Source organism: Lemur catta, chromosome 16, assembly GCF_020740605.2.
Source record: "Lemur catta isolate mLemCat1 chromosome 16, mLemCat1.pri, whole genome shotgun sequence".
NCBI lineage: Eukaryota > Metazoa > Chordata > Mammalia > Primates > Lemuridae > Lemur > Lemur catta.
In genome coordinates, this window is record NC_059143.1 from 15,033,318 (window position 1) to 15,051,202 (window position 17,885).

Consider the following 17,885-nt stretch of genomic DNA (forward strand, 5'->3'; position numbering starts at 1 on the left):
TGTGTGTGTGTGTTCTGTTTTCCTTCTAGCTCCAATTATCTTTGTGAGTTGAGGCATAAAAGAAAAATAACTTTAGTAAGATGTCAAGAGGTAATGAAAATGGATGCAACCTATCCTTTAATTTAAAAATACTGATATAAGAAGGATATGCCTTAAAAAGTCTTATTCTCATAATACCAAAAAACACTGGTTTCTTGACTCATATCTACCCATCTTCCACCTCTTATAATGGAAAATTTTTCACCTTTAGTTTTTCTATTTTTCCTATTATCTTCCTCTGATTTCTACTTTTTAGTCTTTTTTTTTTTTTTTTTTTTTGAGACAAGGTCTCACTCTGTTGCCTGGGCTAGAGTGCAGTGGTGTCATAGCTCTCTCCAACATCAAACTCCTGGACTCAGGAGATCCTCCTGCCTCTGTATCCCCAGTAGCTGGTACTATAGGTACACGCCACCACACCTGGCTAATTTTTAAATTTTTTGTAGAGACAAAGTCTCGCTATGTTGTTTAGGCTGTTCTCAAACTTGTGGCCTCGAGTAATCCTCCTACCTTGGTCTCCCAAAGTGCTAGGATTACAGGCGTGAGCCCCTGTGCCCAGCCTATTTTGTCTTTTTTTGTGTTTGAAGCCTTCCTCAAATCTCTGATCTTTGGTTGTTCATTCATATCTGAATGAGACATCAGAAGCTGATTGGTAGCTCTCTTTACCTGGACAGGACTTATTGACTAATCTTGAATCATGGAGATTGGGTGTATAGAACTTTTGGGGATCTTGAAATGCCATTATGTAGGAATGTGTTCTCCACAGCTGTTCAGCTGTTCAGGACAAAAACCATCCTTTTTCCTGTCCAGGGATGAGATGCAGGCAGCTAGTGCCCTGTCCTTGAGTTTGAGGAGTGGCCTAGAGTGCGGCCATTGCACTTGCACATCAGACTTATACCTGGGGCCCTTCTTGTTAGCCCTGTGATGCGCTTGTGTTTGTAGTTTGTAGGCTTTGTGTTTGTCTGGGGTTCTCTCTGTTCTTTACACGTTGGCTTCCTGTTCCCTGTAAAGTCAATTAACACTTTTCCATCTGTTTTCTCTCTTTCACAAATGTTATTTTTTCTTGTTTTCACGTGTTCTCCCTTTCTCTTTGTCTTCATGGATTTTTATGTTTTACATTATTTTACTATCATTTTAATGTTACTTCAGGTAGATAAAATATAAACGTGTGGCTAGGCTGCCATCTTTTATGGTTTTATGGATGGGAATGAAAGAGGTGGAAATAAAGATTGGAGATGTCCATGGGTAAGTTATGCATGTAGACAACATCTGAAGTGAAGGAAAGGTTGGAAATTACTGCTTTATTGTATATAGCCATCTTGCTAACTCATTTATGTGTTCTTCATGGTAGTTTGCCTATTGTTGGTATCTGGTATATTTGTTGAGTTGCATTTATTTGTGCTTTAACAGCCAGTATCTCTTCAAGTTTTCCATTCACCTCAGTGCTTTTTTCATTGGACTGTGGGCTCCGAGATAATAATAATAATCCCAAAAGAAGTATATATACCCAAAACTAACTTACTTCCTTTCCTCTCTCCCTTCTTTCCCTTCCTTTCTTCTTTCGACTTTGCAGATTGGCTAAACAGTTCTTTTATAGCTCTTCAAACAACGGAACTTTTATTTTTTACAAAAATTCTTGCCTCTTTTCTCTAAAGAGTCTCTAGTTGTCTGTACTGATACATGGAACACCAACCTAAATTATTCTCGTAGAATCATACAGTGTATTAGATTTAAATCTACACTATATATATATCTCCTATATGTCTTGGCTCTTTTGATTTGAGGTGTTCATTCTTTTTTTCTTTTTTTTTTTTTTAGGTAAATGGGCAATGTGCTGGCCATACAGCCATGCAAGCTGCTAGTCAGAATGGACATGTTGACATTTTGAAGTTACTTTTGAAGCAAAACGTGGATGTAGAAGCAGAGGTAACTAAACTTGAAAAATATTTTAAGTGAAAATTAATGTCTTAGAAATAATTTCTATACTACAAGATGGATTTTTTCATTATTTAAATTTAATATTTACCTAAGGCTTTTCTGATTGAAAATAAAAATTTGACAGGGACAGCTTGAAGTATTTCTTGTTTTCGTGTAAATCCCTCAATATTCTAGGCATAGTGCTTAGTGAAGATAGGAGTTGAGTTTCCTGCTGCTGTGGTGGAGCCACCATGTTGTTGGGAGCCAAGTTGGGTTTACCCAGGAATCATCCTAGGGAAGTTGAGGGAAGAGGAATATAGATCTGCTAGGTCTAGGTTTTTCCTGATATGTGTGACATTCAAGAGACCTTTTTTGATTGTTGTTTTGTAGTAACCGAATTAGCATTTTTTTTAAGTCTTACTTTTTGCTTTTTCTTTCACTCTGAGAGACTGAGGAAAAAAAGTCTCATTGTTTTTTGACCTTAATGTGGATCTTTGAAGAGCTTACAGTTCATGTTTATCACTATGCGTGTGTATATATGTTTAATTTAATTAAGGACATATTCTTATATAAGGGAAATAAACATCACTTAGTGTTTGATGGTGTCTCAGTTGGGAATTTATACATGTGATGTGAAGGATGGCTTAGTTTGTCTTAGTTAACTATAAATTCATTACTAAAAATATATTAGAATCATGTTTGTTTTAGTTTAGTTCAGGATTGTTTAGGATAAGTAAAATTCTATCAAGTTTAAATTAGGCAGAATGTTTTAATTTTGTCCAAAAGATACTCCCATCTGTGGGTGATCAATAAGAATCTGAATTTCTGAGGCGTAAATTGATGGATCAGGATGATCTCAAACTCCTGGGCTCAAGTGATCCTACTCCCTCAGCTTCCTGGGGAAGCGAGCCACTATGCCCTGTTTAATAAGTCATCTTTGATGTTGAAGTTTTCTCTTGCCTAGAATGAACTTGAATTTTAAATTAGCATATTAAATATCTGTGAACTATATCATAGTTTTCTTACTGTGATGTCTTTGTGAATGAGATTTATATAATTTGATTTTGTTTTTGCAGTAGTAATTTTTAAGTTGCATCTTTCTTGGTTATGATTTTAGGATCCCAGTTTGTGTTTATAAAGTTTTTTCAGTAATGAAAGAAAGACTTAATTTTAGTATTTTGTAAACGGAAAGTAAAGTAATTATTTTGTTATTGTAGTTTGATTTGGGATAATGGAGTGAAATTCCCTGAGTTGAATGTCTCATTTTTTATTTCATTAATCCAGTTATGACAATGGAAATGACATTGAAAAACCACAGCCCTTCTCCTTATAGCTAATAAGGCAAGAGGCTGAAAAACCAAATTCTTTTTTGCCTAATTTTAATTTTTATTATTTTTTAAAATTTCCATAGATTTAGCAAGTACAAGTGGAATTTTGTTACATAGATGTGTTGTATAGTAGTGAAGTCTGGGCTTTAGGTGTACCCATCACCTGAATAGTGTATTTTGGACCAAATAGGTAATTTTTTATCCCTGATCCTCTCCCAATCTCTTGGTCTCCTCAGCCTCCCAAAGTGCTAGGATTACAGACATGAGCCCCAACACCCAGCCTTCTTTCTTTTCTTTTTTATGGCTGAGTAGTATTCCATGGCGTGTCTGTTGTGTGTGTATATATGCACATCACATTTTCTTTATTTAGTCCTCGATTGTTGGGCACTTAAGTTGAAACCATATCTTTGTGATTGTGAATTGTGTTGTGATAAACAGACAAGTTTAGGCATCTTTTTAGTATAATGATTTCTCTTCCTTTGGATAGATACCCAGTAGTAGGATTGCTGGATTGAATGGTAGGTCTACTTTTAGTTCTTTGAGAAATCTCTGTGCTGATTTCCATAGAGGTTGTACTAATTTACATTCCCACCAACAGTGTATAAGCATTCCCTTTTCACCACATCCCATGCCAACATTTATTGTTTTTTGACTTTTTAATAATGGGCATTCTGACAGGGGTAAGGTGGTATCTCATTGTGGTTTTATTTTGCATTTGTTTGATTAGTGATTTTGAATATTTTTTCATATGTCTGTTGGCCATTTGTATATTTGCTTTTGAAAAATGTCTGTTCATGTTATTTACCCACTTTTTAATGGGATTGTTTGTTTTTTTCTTGCTGTTTGAGTTCCTTGTAGATTCTGGATATTAGTCCTTTGTGAGATGCATAGCTTGTGAACATTTTCTCCATTTCTGTAAGCTGTCTGTTCTGTTGATTATTTCTTTAGCTGTGCAGAAGCTTTTAAGTTTAATTAAATCCCATTTGTTATTTTTGTTTTTGTTATATTTGCTTTTGGAGTCTTAATCATAAATTCTGTGCCTAAGCCAATGCTCAGAAGAGTTTTTCCTAGGTTTTCTTCTAGTATTTTTATAGTTACTTCTTACATTGAAGTCTTTTATCTATCTTGAATTAACTTTTATATGTGGTGAAAGATAGGGAATCCAGTTTCATTCTTCTGCATATGGCCCATTTCCCCAGCACCATTTATTTAGTGGAGTGTCGTTTCCCCAGTGTGTAAGTTTTGTCTGCTTTGTTGAAGATCAGTTGGTTGTAGGCATGTAGTTTTCTTTTTGAGTTCTTTATTTGGTTCTATTGATCCATGTGTCTACTTTTACGCCAGTACCATGCTGTTTTGGTTACAATAGCTTTATAGTAGAATTTGAAGTCAGGCTAGGTTAGGTGATGGCTCCATTTTTGTTCTTTTTGCTTAGAATTGCTTTGGCTATTTGGGCTCATTTTTGGTTCCATATGAATTTTAGGATTGTTTTTTCTAATTCTGTGAAAAATGATATTGGTATTTTGATAGGAATTTTACTGAATCTGTAGATTGCTTTGGGCATTATGATCATTTTGACAATATTGATTTCCAATCCACGAACATGGGATATTTTCCCATTTGTTTGTGTCATCTTTGATTTCTTTAATGAGTGTTTTGTTGTTTTCCTGTTAGAGATCTTTCACCTCTTTGGTTAAATATATTCCTAGGTATTTTATTTTGTTTTTGCCAGTATCATAAATGGGATTGAGTTTTGCTTTGGTTCTCATCTTGGTTGTTATTGGTATATAGAAATGCTATTGATTTGTTTACATTGATTTTTATAACCTTAGACTTTACTGAATTCATTTATCAAATCTAGGAGTCTTTTGGAGGAGTCTTTAGGGTTTTCCAGGTATAAGATCATATTGTCAGCAAACAGATAATTTGATTCCCTTTTTTCCGGTTTGGATATCCTTTGTTTCTTTCTCTTGCTTAAGTATTCTAGCTAGGTCTTCAGTACTCTGTTGACTAGAAATGGTGACAGTGGGCATCCTTGTCTTGTTCCAGTTCTTAGGGGGAATTCTTCAAACTTTTCCCTGTTCAGTATGATGTTTGCTGTGGGTTTGTCATATATGGCTCTTACTATTTTGAGGTATATTCCTTCTATCCCTAGTTTGTTGCCAGTTTTTATCATGAAAGGATGCTGGATTTTATCGAATGCTTTTTCTGCATCTATTGAGATGATCGTATGGTTTTTGTTTTTAATTCTGTTTATGTGATGAATCACATTTATTGACTTGCATATCTAAAGATTGTTGTTCACATGAGAGGCTCTGCAGAATGGGAGTGCAGCTCTGAACTTAGGAATGAAGTTAACACTGTTTTTCAAGAGTAGATTTTCTTTTCTTTTTTCTTAATTGAACTTGAATATAAAACAAATGGTTTGTTTATACCATAAACATAGTAAGATTTGAGTGAGGCTCAGTAGGTTAGGTATTTACAAATAATTTATCTTTCAGTTTGCAATATACCTGTTAACTACAGCAGAGAGTTACATAAGACTTCTACCATAGTTCTCATTTGGATTTACATTCTGTGCATTTTCTGTTTTAAAAACCATTATAGGTAGATGTATTTTGTGGAAGTGTGAAAAAAGAGATATTTACACATCAGGTTAAATTAATAACACAGTTTCCCAATTGGTAAAGGAAAAATTACACTTAAAAATTGGGTTAAAATATAAATACAACTTATGGCCTAAGACTGAAACAAAAATTTTATAATCAAAGTCTCATTTTTCTGGGATATAGGAATTAACACTGTCTCTTAAACAGCAGTATAGTCTGTTTAAAACAGTGGTTCTCAACTGGGGGCATTTTTGTCCCGTGGGGGACATTTGGAAATGTCTGGAGACATTTTTAATTGTTATAACTGGGCGGTGGTGGGGGGTACTACTGATGTGTGTAGGGAGTAGAAGCTAAGAATGCTACTAAACATCCTACAGCACTTAGGACAGTTCTCATGACAGAGAATGATCTGGACTTAATAGTGCTGAAGCTAAGAAAACAGTTAATTTTGCAAATGCACTCATATTTGTTATTCATCATTTGCCAGCTTGTTTATAAAGTGATTTGTTTTTATTAATTTTTTTATTATTGGAAATTTTAAACATTTACAAAAGTAGAATAGTATGAATCCCACATACCCATCACCTCACTTCAATTATTGTTCATGGCCAGTTTTGTTTTATCTGTACCTCTTACCTCCTATTCCCTCCACTGAGTTATTTTAAAGCAGATCCACATATCATATTATTTAATCAGCATTTTAATATGTATCCTAAAAAATAAGGACTTTTAGGAAAACTTTATCATACCTGTATGGTAATAATTAATTAAATTAAAGACATCGGATTTTTAAAAATCTAATTTTCTTAAAGGTTTTGAAGTTTGCTAAAGATTAAAGAGAAATGTATTTTATTCTCTAGTTATCTCATTTGGTAACCTTTCATTTTTACCATTTGCATCAGGAAATGGACTCAAGATATTATCGATCAGGGGTCTGCAAACTATAGCACTGCGGCCAAATCCAGCCCTCCATCTGTATTGTAATGTATTATTGGAACAAAGTGCACCCATTCATTTATGTATTGTTTGTGGCTACTTGTGTGTGACAGCTGCAGAATTAAGTAACTGTGCAGTTTCAACAAGAGGCCATATGGGCTGCAAAAACTAAAATATTTAAATATTTACTTTTTGGCCCTTCACAGAAAAGTTTACTGGCCCCTGGTATAGATGGTTATTGCAGATTTTTTAGTTTATTTACACTGTTAACAAACAAGATTATTTGGTACATATCATACCTTTGGAATATGTAATAAGATTACATTTTTTTCCTCTATTTCTTTTTCTTGGGGAAAACTCAAAGAGCTATTTTGGAAAGTTGGTTTTCTCCATGTATGACCTACTAAATACAATAGGATTGCATTCTCTTTCCTCCTTAATGTATAGGTAAAGGCATCGAAGACTGTGTTAGATCATAGGTTTGTTTATATACATGAGCTAATTTTGGATCTGCCAGGGATTCAGTGTTTTCCCCCCCCACTGATGAAGGTTAGGAAGAACCAAGATTGTTTTAGATTCACTTTGAGGCCCCTTCATAAATTCTTTGAGATAACCTTGTAGAAGTCAGCTTGTTCCTTAAAATTCTCACTTGATACAAGTAACAGAGACAGACTAATGAGCTATGTTTTAGGTTTATTTGGAGTACTTAAGATGGATTCAGAGAAGATAAACAAAACTTGTAAGTTGAGGTGTAGGTGCAACTATCATTTTCTAATGTAGAGGAAAAACTTGAAAATGAATCTAATTGTGATTTTCTAGTCTGTGTATTTTCCATAATCTTTATATTGTTCTTATGTATTTCCTTTTGATGAACATATATGTCAGGGTTTTTAATTTTTCAGTGTTTGTCTTTATGTATATTATTGACAGAACCTGCATAAAAGTGTTACAGTAGTGGTTTTCTAACAACCATTAGTATATGATGTACTTCATAAATAGTTCTTGTTTTTATTTAGTGAGTGTTAGCGGATTGATGCCTCCTATTTTAATGGTAGGTGAACCACAAGATATGGCTAAAAATTGTAACAGAAAAAAATCGAGATTGGAGGTTAGAAAGATCTTTTTAATGCGAAGATTCTGAAATATTTATGTGTGTTACTAGAGAGATTAATTTATATATACATGCATATGTCTCTAGTTTTGTTCTGTTTCTGTAAAACAGAACAAATGTTTCTCTGGGTTGCTTACATATAGTGCTGCTAAGAGGTACAAGAGTAGTTTACTAGTTTCTTTATTCTCAAGATTGATAGGTAGGTAACAAAAACTAATCCGATTCAGCTGAAAATATTAGTAAGGTAAAAGTTTCCAGGCTGGGCGCAGTGGCTCACGCCTGTAATCCTAACACTCTGGGAGGCCAAGGCAGGAGGATGGTTTCAGCTCAGGAGTTCGAGACCAGCCTGAGCAAGAGCCAGACACCATCTCTACTAAAAATAGAAAGAAATTAGCTGGACATCTAAAAATACATATAGAAAAAATTAGCCAGGCATGATGGCACATGCCTGTAGTCCCAGCTACTCAGGAGGCTGAGGCAGGAGGATCGCTTGAGCCCAGGAGTTTGAGGTTGCTGTGAGCTAGGGTGACGTCACGGCACTCTAGCCCAGGCAACAGAGTAAGACTCTGTCTCAAAAAAAAAAAAAAAAAAAAGTAAAAGTTTCCCTGCATTGTAGTTTCCTACCTTTTCAACGATGGTTGTCAAACTGCTGTGGATTTCTACATGAATGATTTTACCTTTGATATAAGTTTGAGAAAATATGCAAAGGCCAAAAACTACTTTGAATTCTGTAACTGTTTTGAATGGGCTATTTATTTTAAATGTATTTGGTCACAATAGTATTTATCTGTGTTACCTTTGAAAAGTAGTTTAAATAATCCTAGGTGCCATATGGATTTTCAAACCCCTTGCAAATACCAGGGAGTCTTAGAACATGCTTACTGGTGCATGTCAAATTTTGGGATATAGTATTGGAATAAAGACAGTACACTAATAGGTAATACCCCTCTCTATCTGCATCTGGCAAGGTAATTAACTGCTTTTCATACTTTTTATTATGAGCTATGTATATTATATTTATGATATAGTTTAGGCATTTTTTCCCCTTTATAAAATAGTTTCTTAAGTTTAAAAAAGTTTAAGCAATTGAATCTTTCCTGTTCTCTCATCTCTTCAGAAATATGTCTGTTATAGGAGGTGAGGCGAATCTATTTGATTCTTCTGAAATAGTTTTGGAATTTTTTGGTGGTTTATGCTTCATTTTTATCTTTTAATGGTGTTACTTAATTTTTTTTCTGTTCTCAAATATATAGAAAAGTATATGCTCACCACTTAGAGATAACCAGTGTTAACATGTTGATATATTTCTTCTTAAAGCTAATTGAGATCACACTGGCATGCTTTTTTTTTAAATCATGCAGTTAACAATAGTGTAATTTTTATGTCATTAAAAAGTCTTTGTAAAATTTTTTTCTTTTTTTTTTTGAGACAGAGTCTCACTCTGTTGCCCAGGCTAGAGTGCCATGGCGTCAGCCTAGCTCACAGCAACCTCAAACTCCTGGGCTCAAGCAATCTTCCTACCTTAGCCTCCCGAGTTGCTGGGACTACAGGCTTGCACCACCATGCCCAGCTAACTTTTTTCTATATATTTTTAGTTGTCCAGTTAATTTCATTCTATTTTTTAGTAGAGACGGGCTCTCACTCTTGCTCAGGCTGATCTTGAACTCCTGACCTCAAGCGATCCTCCCGCCTCGGCCTCCCAGAGTGCTAGGATTACAGGCGTGAGCCACTGTGCCTGGCCATGTAAAATTTTTTAAATGGCAAAAAAATTTATGTAATTGTATAATTTAACATTTTCCTGATATTGGCTTAGCATCATGACCAATAATTGAGGAGCACTGAAGGATTGATGATATAACTATTGGACTGTTGCATATGTATAATATAATGTATTGATCTAAGTCTATCTTTATGTTATGTTATTTTTTGAGACAGAGTCTCACTCTGTTGCCCAGGCTAGAATGCCGTGGCATCAGCCTAGCTCACAGCTACCTCAAACTCCTGGGCTCAAGCAATCCTCCTGCCTCAGCATCCCGAGTAGCTGGGACTACAGGCATGCGCCGCTATGCCTGGCTAATTTTTTCTATATATTTTTAGTTTTCCAGCTAATTTCTTTCTTTCTTTTAGTAGAGATGGGGTCTTGCTCTTGCTCAGTCTGGTCTCGAACTCCTGAGCTCAAATGATCCACCTGCCTCGGCCTCCCAGAGTGTTAGGATTACAGGCGTGAGCCACCGCGCCCGGCCTAGGTCTATCTTTAGAGTTAATCACCGCACTAGTCAGTTTTTAGTTATTTTGTTGGCTCCACCCTGTGTTTCCTTTTCTCAAATTAATCTGGTTCTTGGTGCATTATTATAGCTTTAAGTTTTATTTTTCTTTGTAACATATTCACTAATTCAGATTTAAATGCTGATGTTTAGGATAAAGATGGTGATAGAGCAGTTCACCATGCAGCTTTTGGAGATGAAGGTGCTGTTATAGAAGTACTACACCGAGGCAGTGCTGATTTGAATGCACGCAACAAGCGCCGACAGACGCCACTTCATATTGCTGTCAATAAAGGTCATCTTCAAGTCGTGAAGACTTTATTGGACTTTGGCTGTCATCCCAGTCTCCAGGTAAAACCTTTAAAGAAATATATTCTGCAGGTATTGCTAGGATCCTATTAAAGGGAAGCATTAGGTTCTATGGTATGCATTCCTTTATCAATTCTTTTATTTATTTCAGTATTATTATTTTTTTAGAGACACTCTGTCACTCAGGTTGGAGTGCAGTGGCATGATCATAGCTCATTTCAGCCTCGAATTTCTGGACTCAAGTGATCATTCTACTTCAGCCTCCTGAATAGCTGGGACCATAGGTGCACACCACCATGCCCAGCCAATTTTGTAAAAAAAATTTCTTTTATAAAGACAGGGTCTCATTATGTTGCTCAGGCTGGTGGTCTGCAACTCCTGGCCTCAAGAGATCCTACTGCCTTGGCCTCTCAAAGTGCTGGGATTGCAGGTGTGAGCCACTGCACCCAGCCTCTCAATTCTTTTTTGTACAAATGGTCATATTAAATGATACCAAAGGTATAGAATGTTATAAAATTGGCAGCTATTCCTTCTTTAAAAAGCCCTTTTTAAGAAAATGTCAATAGATTGGGTTTAGATTGAGGAGTGGGAGTGAGGACTATCTTGCAAAAATATCAGCTTATGAATTGATTTAAATTTATTAATCATGACAGTGAGCTTCAGCAGCTTAAAGAGGTATAATAGACTGTATTTCATAATAATTACTTCATAAATATCTAAATTATTTTAATTGTAGCTTAATTTATCTTAGAGTCTTGGAATACTCATTAGTCTAGTGTTGAAAGATTTTCTGTTTTGGAATATATATAGGATTTTAGAGTTGATTTACAGTAGGACCTTATTTTTGAAGCAAGGTGGCCCAAGAAATGATTCTTCCCATCTACAGTTTTAGGAATCAGATGAATTAAACCATGTATGTAAGGGAAATGTAGTGTGTGTCCATTACCTACTTAGTCTGGTTACTAAGTAACCTGCCTTTTATGTACCTGTCATATTAAAATTTGGTATGAATACCTGATAATTTCATAGCAAAATAAAATAGTACATAAACATAATTTGCTAACTTTTGGGTTCCTTAACAGAATAGGCTTAAACTAGCATATTATTATTACTATTATTTTCTAACAACCTATACTGCCTGCAGAAAATAATGTTATTTTTAAATAAAACTGGTCCCTAAAACACTTTGAATATGTAAAACATACTTTGTTTATCTTTCTTTTCTTTTCTTTTTTTTTTTTAGTAGAGACGGGGTCTCGCTCTTGCTCAGGCTGGTCTTGAACTCCTGACCTTGAGCGATCCACCCGCCTCGGCCTCCCAGAGTGCTGGGATTACAGGCGTGAGCCACCACACCCGGCCTATACTTTGTTTAAATCAAAGACTCAATAATGATTTTTAAAAAGGGGAGGGAAGTTTAGAATCTTAAGCTGCTTGTAGTTTAGATAATTCACGCATCCAGGAATTGCTTGCTGGGTTGAATAGATCTCAGAGAAGTAATAAAGAAGAACAGAAGTAGTAGGAGTGGGGCCTTGAGGTGAACTGAAAGAATAGGGAGATTTCGTTCTGCTAGATGGTTATTAGAAAGTAATGTTTCTAAAGTGCAGCCATTTTGGAACTGATGGTGACTAGAATGTGGCCCTATAATAGGAGGGGCGGGATTGGAGGATGAGGGAGGAATTGGGGGTAGTGTTAATCTGTTGAAGGAGAGGGAATTTATACTTGCTGACATTTTTTGGTCTGAAATGGGAGGCAAGGTCATCTGTTGTATGTGTAAGTGGGATGGGGTAGCGGGGTAGGAAAGGGTAATTGAGAAGAAGAATAAAAGTTTGGAATGGCTACTGTGGGGACCAGAAGGCAGAACAGACCAGGGATCTGTAGAAGGGTATTCCAATCATGTGAAGCCCTATTCAAGTTGTGGACTATGAGTTTTTAGTGCCACCAGATATAGGACGATAGAAAGTGAATGGTTGAGTTGAGCTTGTGTTAGGAATTTCTCAGGTAGGTGAATATTCCAGGGATTAGCAAACATTTTCTGTAAAGGGCACAGATAATAGTGTAGGCTTGCATATGGTTTCTATTACAACTATTCAACTCTGTCATTGCAGAATGAAAGCAGCCATAGATATTATAGTAAATAAATGAATGGGTGTGGCCATGTTCAAATAAAACTTAATTTACAAAAACAGGTGGCAAGCTGGATTTGACAACTCTAATATGCGCCATAGGGTAGGCTGTATATGACTTCACTGAGAATAGCATCTATGAAACTATGAAATGAATGAGGTCGAAATTACGTATGTATACAGATGATTGATAATGAATAACAACTTATACCTAAATCAGTTGATTAATGTAAATAGTAAGTCAGCTTGAATAAAAGGTAGACTGAGACTGCTAAATTTTTATTTATAGTTGCTTTTACCTTGAGCTAACTGGCCATTTTCCTACCCTTTGAAAACACTTAGGTTAAGGGTTCTTACTTGTGACTGCACAATATATTCAGCTGGGGAGTTTGAAAAATTACTAATGCTTGGCTGTCACCCCCAGAGATTTAGTGGGGTCACAGGTGAGCAGCCTGGGCCTCAGGTTTTCTAAGAGCTCTCCAGCAGATTCTAATGAGCAGCTAAGGTTGAAAACCTCTTTTTCTTTTTCTTTATAAAGCTTCAGCATGTTTATTGTGTTTTCATCTATGTTTGGGTATGACTTTATTTACTATAATGTGGCTAATGTTTCTTGCGTGCATTTTATTTTTTTTTATTTTATTTAATTTATTTATTTGAGACAGAGTCTCACTCTGTTGCCCGGGCTAGAGTGCCATGGTGTCAGCTTAGCTCACAGCAACCTCAAACTCCTGGGCTCAAGCAATCCTTCTGCCTCAGCCTCCCCAATAGCTGGGACTACAGGCATGCGCCACCATGCCTGGCTAATTTTTCTATATATTTTTAGTTGTCCAGATAATTTCTTTCTTTCTTTTTTTTTTTTTTTTTAGTAGAGACGGAGTCTTGCGCTTGTTCAGGCTGGTCTTGAACTCCTGAGCTCAAACGATCTGCCTGTCTCGGCCTCCCAGAGTGCTAGGATTACTTACAGGCGTGAGCCACCGCCCCCGGCCTTGCCTGCATTTTATATTTAACACACAGCATGCTCTTTTATTGATGTTTGTTGGATATGGCCTTTGTTTCTTTTTGTTTGTTTGGTAGTTCAGTATAAATATTACTATTATATATGATGATTGATTGAAGAAGAACTAATGAAAGTCTCTTTAAACTTTTTAAAAAAAAAGGATTCTGAAGGTGATACCCCTCTTCATGATGCAATAAGTAAGAAACGTGATGATATCCTGGCAGTTCTTTTGGAAGCTGGAGCAGATGTTACCATCACAAACAATAATGGATTTAATGCTCTACATCATGCTGCACTAAGGGGAAATCCCAGGTAAAGATGTCACCCTTTACAATTTTAGGTGCAATTTAAAATATTTTCCTATTGCTGGTTTTCTTTTTCTGATACTGATGAAGAAATAATTTTGGCTTATTTTAGTATTTTAAATCATTTAAAAAATCTATGGGAAATTACACCCTCATTCAATAGATGAGTGTTGTATGATTAATTTGGTTGTGAAACCAATACAAATACTATGAAATGATTATTTAAATATATATTAAATGTGGATATAAAATATCAGGAATACTGGCTTTATCTAAAGTTTAATTAAAATGGATTCCATTTTGAGATTTATGTTTCTTCAAAATAATTCTCAGGATGTCCTCTAATCCATGTTATTTGCATGATAATTATTTTTTTAAATTTGTGGCTAAATAAAGTGTTTTTCCTGGTTAAAGTTTGAAAAGGGCTGCTTTTAGAGAGTCACATTATTTGTAAAGAATCTGCAGAGTCCCACAGAACAGGAAAATGCTTAGCTTTGTTTAACTTAGAAAGTTCTATGAACTCATTTTTTAGAATAACTTTTCTTTGCATTTTAGAAAATTCTGCATTAGATGTCTTCTGTTGCTTGTTGAATCAAACCTATATATCTGGACTATGGAAAATGTTCACTTTGATGTTTATTTTGATAATTTCATCTATTCTGAACCCTTATTCTTGATTCCTTATTGTATTTTTATATGTATGTGGTTTTTTTTTTTTGCCAATGTTTAGCTTCTTAGTATCACCACTAGAGGGTGATCACAGAAAACACAAGAATTTTATTGTTATTGCTTATTGGTACCCATAACAGTGGCTGTATAACACAGGTTGAAATGAAAGACTGTATTTTAGATTATGTCTTGATTTTTCCCCCAAATTGCAAATATTCAAATGGCATTGGGAAGGAGACAGAATATGTTCCCTGCCTTTCAAACAGAAGATGAGGATAGCACTTAACACATGCCAGACCTCTGCTAAGTGTTTTATGTGCATTATCTCACTTAATGCTTTTCAACATTAAGGTTTTTGAGGCAGGTGTCAATATCCTCATTTTATAGATGAAGAATATGAGGCTTACAGAGATGAATTTACTTATTCAGGATCATGTAGCTGATGACTGAAGTAGCTGAAACTTGAGCAAGGTCTGTGTGACTTTAGAATCATAGCTCTTATACCACTTTATATTACTTTTTCTGTATTATGATTTATATATATAAAAAGGCAAGAATGAAACACATCGGCAGTGAGTGATTTAACTAAGAATGTTTCAACACATTGTTCCCTGTGTTACCTCATTGCTTAGGATTGTCTTTGTCTCACTGATTCTCAGCTTCCAATGAGTTCTGAAATTTTATTTATTCTACCAGTCTTTCCTACCTGTTCCATTCTTTCTATTCTCATTGTTGCTGACCTAATTAAGTACTCAACCACATTTACCTAGACTATTACAGTATCTTTGTAATTGTTCTAATTTCAGTCTTATCCCTGATTTAATTTTCATACAATTTCCAAATTATCATTGTAAAAGCATAGATCTAAAAATGGCTCTCCTCTCCTATTCCCAGACTTACATTTGTTTTCTATGTGTACATAGAATAAAATGTATAGCACCTCCTCTTGGCATTCAGACCCATATCTGGTGTGTCCTGAGCCTTTCAACTTTATCTCACACTAATTAAAATCCCTCTGTGTGCCTTACCCTCTAGCTACATTACACTCCTCTCCTTTCCTGAAATATGCTCTCCTCTTTCTTCTTCCATTTTTTTGAGCATTTTCTTTCATCAGAATGCCCTATCCCCCTTCTTCTTTATCTTAATCATCTGTCCCCCAGAGCCTTCTGTTATCTCATTATTGAAATTATTTTCTGTTTGCTCTGTACTTCCTTGTTCTGTATTCTTGTTTAATTGTATTCACTGTATTCTGCTTATTGCTGTCTTTTACTATGTACATTTCTGTGTTTCTTTCTGTTAAAACTGTGGGCGCTCATATTCATCTGTACGTCCTCCACAATGGTCTGACTATAATAGGCACTCAATAAATGTTGGTTTTAATTTGACAGTGAGGACATTGTTAGATATCACAAGATATTATATGATGAATTACAGAATGAATTGTGTAGAGAAACTGTTAGGAGTTCGAACAGCAATTAACTTTAGATTAGAATAGTCGAAAGATTTTATTGAGGGAATTACCTTACAATATTAAGTCATAAAGGTTAATATAAACTGGAAATTGAAGTGTTTAGGAAACAAGTATCTTTTAAATATTGTGAATGGTTTCTTTTTTTCTTGGGAGTAGCCATAGTATATTCAATAATGATCCCATACAAGGAGGAGAAAATTTACTTCTAATTCTTCAACTCTTGCATAAATCTTGAGAATTCCCTTGAAAATTTATGGCAGCAACTTCTCCAACCAGATAATTAGTGTCAGGTGATATTTTTTAAAAGAAAGAAAAAATGCTTTTGCTCTTCACGAAAGTGGTGTTTCAGTTAAAGCTACATGACTTCTTTTTTTTTTTTTTTTTGAGACAGAGTCTCACTTTGTTGCCTCGGCTAGAGTGAGTGCCGTGGCGTCAGCCTAGCTCACAGCAACCTCAAACTCCTGGGCTTAAGCGATCCTATTGCCTCCGCCTCCCGAGTAGCTGGGACTATAGGCATGCGCCACCATGCCCGGCTAATTTTTTCTATATATATTTTTAGTTGTCCAGATAATTTCTTTCTATTTTTAGTAGAGACTGGGGTCTCGCTCAGGCTGGTCTCGAACTCCTGACTTCGAGAGATCCACCCACCTCTGCCTCCCAGAGTGCTAGGATTACAGGCGTGAGCCACCGCGCCCGGCCTACATGACTTCTTTATTCCTACTTTCTTAAGACATTTTAGGTAGTTGTGACTGTGGATTGCCAGATAGAATGTGATTTTAATTGGACGCAGAAGAGTATCAGAAGATGATGTAACTTACATATCAGTTGTAATTACAAGTTGGGATGTTTTGAGTTCTTTTTTCATATTAAATTTCTTATTCTTTAAGATAGTTTTTTCTTTCCCGTACTGATCAAGTGATATCAGAAGACAGAAGGAACTATTTTTAATGTACTTGGAATTTAAAAAATACAAATAAAACTCTTTGGCCTTCAAACTTACTTTAGAAAACCAGATATAACACATTATTTCCAGAACCTGATGAACTTAGCATTTTTGAATGAATTATCTATGATTAACAAATGTGCTAACATTTCCCACTTTCTTGTATGAATTTTATAGTTTGTATAACTTAAAGAATCTATTATTTTGGATTGTAGCATTTCAATTTGTTCTTTGTGATCTTTGTTTTATCCGGTGATTACTTCTTTAGTGTACTTGGCTGAACTGTTGGCTTTCACATACAGTCCATTTTAATTGTAATTCATTGCACTTTAGTTAGTATAATTCTTAGCTAATTTGAGATTTTTTCTTTTATTAGAATGTGTGTGTGTGTGGGTATACACACACACAATTAGAGAGACCTCGTCTCTATAAAAAATTTAAAATCTTAGGCATGGTGATGTGTTATGATTCTAAAGTCACTTAGGCCTTGCTCAAGTTCCAGCTACTTCAGTAATCAGCTGCGTAATCCTGAATAAGTAAATTCATCTCTGTAAGCCTCATATTCGTCACATGAAAACACACACGCGCACGCGCGCACACACACACACACACACACACACACAGTGTATCCCAAAAGTTGACATACATAGAGAAAATGGAAAATTGTAGCTAAATATACCCTTATTTAAGAAATACTCATTACAAAATTCTAAAATTTTAGAATTTTAGAATTTTGTAATAAGACTACAAAGCGTACTCTGGGTGCTCTGTCACCCAGACTGGAGTGCAGTGGTGTGATCACAGTTCACTGTAGCCTCCAGCTCCCAGGCTCATGTGATCCTCCTGGCTTAGCTTCTGAAGTAGCTAGGA

General features: G+C 35.4%; 1 protein-coding gene across 1 annotated transcript in view; it reads left to right on the forward strand.

Annotated features, from left to right (window-relative positions):
- MIB1 (MIB E3 ubiquitin protein ligase 1) overlaps positions 1-17,885 on the forward strand; it is a 115,399-nt gene that overhangs the window by 53,149 nt on the left and 44,365 nt on the right. The window contains exons 10-12 of the mRNA XM_045527999.1: positions 1,855-1,962; positions 10,352-10,549; positions 13,788-13,939. Coding sequence (XP_045383955.1) covers positions 1,855-1,962; positions 10,352-10,549; positions 13,788-13,939 — 458 coding nt within the window. The remainder of the gene's footprint in view (positions 1-1,854; positions 1,963-10,351; positions 10,550-13,787; positions 13,940-17,885) is intronic.